This window comes from Tamandua tetradactyla, chromosome 15 (assembly GCF_023851605.1).
Source record: "Tamandua tetradactyla isolate mTamTet1 chromosome 15, mTamTet1.pri, whole genome shotgun sequence".
Lineage (NCBI taxonomy): Eukaryota > Metazoa > Chordata > Mammalia > Pilosa > Myrmecophagidae > Tamandua > Tamandua tetradactyla.
The window spans coordinates 36,191,792-36,198,397 of NC_135341.1; the positions used below are offsets into that span (position 1 = coordinate 36,191,792).

General features: G+C 57.2%; 1 protein-coding gene across 1 annotated transcript; it reads left to right on the forward strand.

The window, feature by feature from the left end:
• Positions 1 to 863: 863 nt before the first annotated feature.
• LOC143657177 (uncharacterized) lies at positions 864 to 4,723 on the forward strand. Its single transcript, XM_077129263.1, has one exon. The coding sequence runs from the start codon at positions 928 to 930 to the stop codon at positions 4,696 to 4,698; it is 3,771 nt and encodes a 1,256-aa protein (XP_076985378.1). The 5' UTR covers positions 864 to 927; the 3' UTR covers positions 4,699 to 4,723.
• The last annotated feature ends 1,883 nt before the right edge of the window (positions 4,724 to 6,606 follow it).

Sequence of the window (6,606 nt, forward strand, 5' to 3'; positions counted from 1 at the left end):
TGGAGGGTGAACTGGTCGTCTGGCCTGATAGCTCACATTTCCTATGGGTCCACTTTTGTCCACCCCTATGTCCAACTTGTCCTCACTGTGTTTTCAGCTCATTGCCTATTGAGTGCCCAATCCTATGCCTGCCACACTTCCCACTGTGAGGCCAGCCCTATGCTTACTGTATCCCTACTGTGTAATTGCCACTGTAATTGCAATCCTGTAATTGCCACTTGCCTGTGGCCACTGTGGCCTAGCCCTGTGCCCAGAGCTTTGCCCCCAATCTGGCCAAGGTGAAGCTGATACAATGTGGCAAGAGCTAAAATTCCCTTGCCCCTGTGGGATACTGGTCTTAGGCTTCAGGAATGTGTAACTCTGGGGAGGGGGCTCTATGAGGCATAGACAGAGTAGAACCATCTGGAGCAGCAGAGACTGCCAAGGAGCTGCTGTCCCTGGAGCGGAAGCCAGGGAACGCGGGGGAGAGGAGGTTGGGCCTGAGCCTGGGCCCCTCACTGCCTTCTGCCTCCCGGGACTGAGTGATCAAGAGGTTTTAGCCCCCCAGGATGCCTCTTGCCCACCCACTTGGAACTGCATCCCTGGTTGAAGTTCAGGTCTCAAGTTGCCACATATGAAATGAGGTGAAAGAGGCTTCCCTGGCCTTACACTGAACCCTCTCCACTGGGGCACTGTCCTCACTCTGGGGCTGACCTAGGCAGAGTGGTCATCTGGCCGGAAAAGGGAGAGAGACTGGCCTAGGGCCAGCAGACCTCATCGGGGTCTCTGGGCCTGTTTGCCATCCAAGGCCCCCTGGGTAGGCCCCCATTCCTCAGGGGGTGGGGCCCCTGGTTCCCCACACTCTAACACTCCTCATCACTGCTATGATGTGTGGTGTTGCCATGGCGATTAAGTGGGGGCAGGGCACCTAGGGCATGGAGCAGGACTATGGAAGTCACCAAGAAGGTGGGGGGCCCTGATCCATCGGGCCCCCAAGGCCACCCCTCAGCCGGCAGCCAACAGGTGGGGGGTGGCCTCAGAGGGTCTCAGGGGCAGTGGATAAATCCAGGATCCCTCTACATCAGACAAGGGTTGTCATGGTCCACAGAGGCCGTTATTGATGGGGTCTGTGGTCCAGTTTCACAGGCCCATGCCACTGAGCCCATTCACCAGCTGCTACAGGACTCTGCCCAGGCTAGTTCCCAATGCGGCTGTGAGCAGGCCTCCCAGGATGCCCCAAGAATTTCTCCCACTGGTCCTCTTCTGAACTCTACCGTGGGAGCCCAGCCACATCTCATTATGGAGGATGGGACCCTGGCCCTACCTGTGTGCAGGCACAGCGACAGCACCACCAGTGACATGACCCAGCATGGACCTTGCCACCCTCCGCTTCAAGTGCAGATTGGTGGGGAGAGCACGGCTCCAGCCAAAGTCCTGGTAGGCTGGGGCAAAGGCCTCTGCAGCTCTGACCAGATGGCCCCCTTGGGCACTAGGAAGAGCCGGTGGCTACCTTACATCCCTTCTGGGGAAGATGGAGCAACTGCAGCCCAGAATCCTCTTCCAGCTCCAGCTCAGGCTCAGGCTCCTGCCCAAGCTCCAGCCCAAGGTCAGGGTCAGGGCAACTCTCCATGTCCAACTCAGACATCCAACCTGGCTGTAGCTTCATCTCTGTCACCGGGACCGTCAGCTCCAGCTCATGCTGCTGCTCCGGCTCTGGATGCAACTCCAACACCTGCAGTAGTTGAACCTTACACCCGCGTCCTTGACCACCCAACTGACTCCATCACCATCACCAAGAGCCTGCCCCAAGACCTCCTGCTCAGGAAGTATGGCAACCAGTGGTCAGTCCTCTTGGAGTCTTCAAAAATGGGCATATCCTCCCAAGACAAAGTGAGTTTCCAGTCTCAGGAGGAGCCTTCCAACCCAGTGCCCAATTCAAAAGAGATCCCAGCCCATACACAGGAGCATGAGGTTGCCAGAAAGCAGGTTCCATCTGATCAGCCCGAGAATCCTGCAGAGAAGCCTCTGGTCTCTACCTCCAAGTCAGGCATCCCAACAGTAAACTCAGAGCCCCCAGGCATTCCCAAGCCCCAGAGGAATAGCCAGGAAGTGAGCAGCTTTCAGACAGACCAGCAGCCCTCCAATGTCAGCAACAATATCTGCTCCAATGCCTACCAAGCCTCTAAGCAGCCCTCAGTCCAGGCTCCCAGGGAAGCCATGCCAATCCCCCACTCCAATGCCCCCACCTGTCAGCTGCGGGAAGCCATGGAAGACCGTGTGCTGGTGTTTGATATGGCCACGGGCAACACCAGGATGGGGTTGCTGTGCCATGATCCTATGGGCTCACGGGCAGTGCTTGTGGGTCTTATGCCTAGCCACCCATCTATTTACATCCCTGAAAATATGCTATCCGCTCAGCCATTGGCCATGCCAATCCTCTCCCCTGACAGCAACCATTCCACCTTCTGGTCTACCACACCCATGGTGTCCAGCCCTGTGCCTTCCAGCCTTTCATCTGGTAGCTACCGAGAGGTGGCCCTTGTTCCTAAGGAGGCCAGACTCAACCTGGAATCCTGGGACTCCCCTGGTACTGATACACCCATCAGGGTCGGGATGTTCACTGGGACCATTCCACTGGGGATACCTCATCAATTTGGTGAGAGGATTCTGACCCATGTCCCTGATGTTGGCTGGTCCAAACCCGATGGTGAAAAAAGTGAACCCAGTCGCACCATCTGGATGCTGGATGCCTCCAGGATGCCAGATACTGCCAGGATGCCAGATGCCCCTGTGGTCCAGAGCAAGAAATTGCAGTGGATAAACTCAGGGCAGCCCCCAGAGACTGCTCCACCACCAACTCCCCAGGAAGTACACAGACCCCTGCTCCGGGAGGACCTGAGCAGCCCCAAACAGGAAGAGGTCATTATTGCACACCCCAACAACCTCCAGGCTGAACGTGCTGGGCAGGCCCCCCTCGCCAGGGATCCCCCACGAGCCGAGCAGCACCCCGTTTCCAGACAGACCCTCCTTGCTTGTCAGCCTCCCTCTGCTGAGGAGCACCCCCTAACTAGTAAGCCCTCCTCAACCAAGCAGCTCCCCCTTATTGGTAGGTACCCCCTGACCAGGCAGTTTCCTCTTTCCAGGCAGGCCCCCTTTTCCAGAGAAATCCCCATCACCAAAGAGCCCACTCTCTCAAGAGGGATTCCCATCACCAGGGAACCCATTCAGGCCTCTACTATGTGCCAGGAAGGTGAGCCTGTGGTTCTGCCTACCCATGTGGGGGTACTTCGGATGCCACTGGCCCCTGAGGACAGCTGTATCTATATGAGCAAAGACAAGATCGGCATCAGTATGGGCCAAAACTCTAACATACATCAGCTCCCCCTTTGGCAATCTGGCAGCTGCCCCAGGACCCAGGAGGAGCAACTTTCCCTGATCACGTTCACAACACCTGGAACTGGCTGTAAAGTATTTCCCATGGCCATGGTGAGCACCAAGCCCCAGGGTTCCCGGTTCAAACTAACAGCGGAGGACATCACACACTCATCAGTGGTCACACACCTTGGCCTGCTCCGTGGGACCTGCTATGAGCTGGTATCCACCATGAATGCTCTGCCAGCACAGTCCCCAGTGCTCTACCGCCACTCGCTGGGCCCCTGCCAGGACATGGCAGCCGTAGTGATTGACACTGGAACAGGCTTCACCAAATGTGGGTTGGCTGGAGAGGACCATGTCCTCAGCGTGGTGCCCTCACGCGTCCAGCTACTGCAGCACTCAGCCCAGGGCCAGCCCCGATATGCAGTGTCTGAAAACCGAGAGGGCTCCTGCCCAGTGCTGAACCGAGGTGTGGTCTCTGACTGGGATGCACTGGAAGTGCTGTGGCAGCACCTGTTCTACTGCCGGCTGGGAGTGCAGCCTGAGGAGCTGGCTGTGCTTGTGGCTGACTCGCCCATCTCTCCGCGCACCAACAGAGAAAAGGTAGCTGAGATACTTTTTGAGCGTTTCCACGTGCCAGCCATGCAGACAGTGCATCAGGCCCTGCTGGCGCTCTATGCTTATGGCCGCACCACTGGGCTGGTGCTGGGCAGCGGTCATGGCACCTCCTATGTGGCACCCATCCTCACTGGGGACCTGGCTCCACTTGACACCTACCGGCTGGATGTGGCTGGTGTTGACCTAACTGAATACCTGGCTCAGCTGCTGTCAGCAGGTGGCCACACACCGCCCAAGGCAGCGCTGGTCAACCAGATTAAGGAGGCTACCTGCTATGTGGCTTTGGATATGGCAGCTGAAATTGCCCGTACCCAGGCCCAGGCCCGGGTGGACTTCGTGCTCCCAGACAAACAGGTCATCACACTGGGCTCTGAACGCTTCTCCTGCCCCGAGGCCCTCTTCCAGCCCAGCCTGTTAGGCCTCAACCAGCCGGGTCTCCCCCAGCTGGCCCTCCTAAGCATCAGCCGTCTGGAGGCCAAGCAGCAGGAACAGCTGCTGGCCAACGTGGTGCTGGACGGTGGCAGCACCCTGGTGAATGGTTTCCCTGAGCGTCTGAGACATGAGCTGGGCCCTGGTGCCACAGTGCTGGGCTCTCCTCACAGGGCTGTTGCAGCCTGGCTTGGGGGCTCCATCATGGCATGCCGGGACTCCTTCCAGAGCCTGTGGCTCAGCCGCCGTGAGTACGAAGAGGAGGGCCCATGGGCCATTTACAAGTACCAGCTGTGAGCACATAAAAGTATGGTTCTGCTTGCTTTGGGTACTGTTGCATGTTTTTGGGTACAGGTTAATGCAGGGAAGGGCAGGGGTCCAGGTACCAGGTCAGGAGTGGGAGCCTTTGTACTCCCAAGGCATGCCCTGCCTTTGCACACTAGAACTCCATGGGCTCTGGCAATCCTGCCCTTTCCAGGAAGTTCTGGAACCCCTTGGCTGACATGGGGTCTGGTTTGGCCTGACCTTTGCTGCACCCCAAGGGCAACCAAAGAGAGTGGCTGCTGTGGATTTTGCCCTGTTGCCCTGGCGACAAGTGCAATTACCCTTGATTGCCAGCTGGTTGCCATGGCAATTTCAAACATAATGTAATAACCCACACAGCCTGGAGTGAGTCACAAGGTGGGGGGAGGGGGCAGCAAGGGGGTGGAGAGAGCCCCCTCCCCTAGCTCCAGAGGAAAAGACTGTTTGTCCTCCCATTTCTTGGGCCCTCTCCTGGAGGCTGAGGCGAGTGCCATAGACAACAGCTGAGCAGTTCTGGAGCATTACACGTGAGGAAGGGTCCCTGCCAGAGCCTGGGCTTCTTGGGGAGCTAATCTGGTGATGCGGATGCTCCCTGGAGTCTCAAGCTTGGCTGCAGCTCCTTGCTGGATCGGCAGAGGTTCCTGTCAGCCAGTCAGAGCATGAGGGTATGGGACTCCTGGCCTTTGGTGCCCTGGGTCAGAGAGTAGGGGATAGATAACTCCTGGATCCTGGGTGGGAGGCATAACCTGAGGTGGGAAATAAGGCCTTGGCTTGCCTAGAGTAGATACTGTGGTTGACATCCTGTCCCATCTGTGCAGTCTGGCTCTGGTTGAATCCAGAACTACAGACCTCCTTCTCCCCAACCCTCCAACCCATACAAGGGCCCCTGCCTACAGAGTAGCCAGGGCTCAAGCATCCTCAGTGGGTCCTCACAGAAATTACCAGGCATTGCCAACTCTCCCTCTTCTGCTCCCAAGGCTGAGAGACCTCCTGCCACCCTTCTGGCCAGTAGGGTGGTCAGAAGCCATGGCCCCTGACCTTGTCTGGCCCTTTGAATTGTAGAGGTAGGAATAAATCTTCACATCAGCCCAGCACCTGGCCTGGAAGAGCCAAAAGAATAGTATTCAGCTAGTGCTCCACCTACTACCCCCTATAGATGATTGAAGCTAAACACTGAAACTAGCCTGCCATGCCTTTCCTCCCTGGATGGGGGCTGAGGGACAAACCATGTCCCAGCCCCAACCCTGAGTTCTCATCTTCAGGTTCCCCTTGCCACAGAGGGCAAATACCTGATCACACACACACACACACACACACACACACACACACACACTTTAGAGGGAGGGGCTGCCCTGGGTGAGGGGACTGGGAGCAACCAATCATGTAGGGCCTTCATAGCCCCTGGGCATGGTCTAGCCCCTTTCTATGTCCTGCTCTCATACTCTGATGATGGTTCCCCAGATTCAGCCTCCATGGTTCTGAAGCTGAAGGCAGTAAGGGAGGTGGGGAAGACCTGCAGCTCTAGGGACCAGCTTCAGCATCCATGTACATGTGCAAACAAGCACGCCTGGGTGCACACAGAATGCAAACACACGTGCCCCTGGGCACCACTGCACTTACTGTGCTGCTTCCACCTCAGAGCACAAGAGTGCGTGCACACACACATGTGCACACACACCCTGCCACGTGCTCTCACCCACATGCACACGGAGTGTGCACAGGACTAAGAAGAGGTGGAGTACTGCCAGCAGCAGGAGGGCTTCAGGGAGCCACCCCTTTCCCTGCCTCTAAACCCTCCATTCCGGCTTCTCTTGGCCTCCAGGGTTCCCACTAATGACTGCCTGGATCGTCATGGCCCTTAGGAAAGACAGAAAACGTATGTGACATATGTAGTGTCAGCAA

What these genes read in the sequence shown, in the direction of transcription:
- LOC143657177 (XM_077129263.1), top strand. Translation starts at nt 928, where the DNA reads ATGGAAGTCACCAAGAAGGTGGGGGGCCCTGATCCATCGGGCCCCCAA.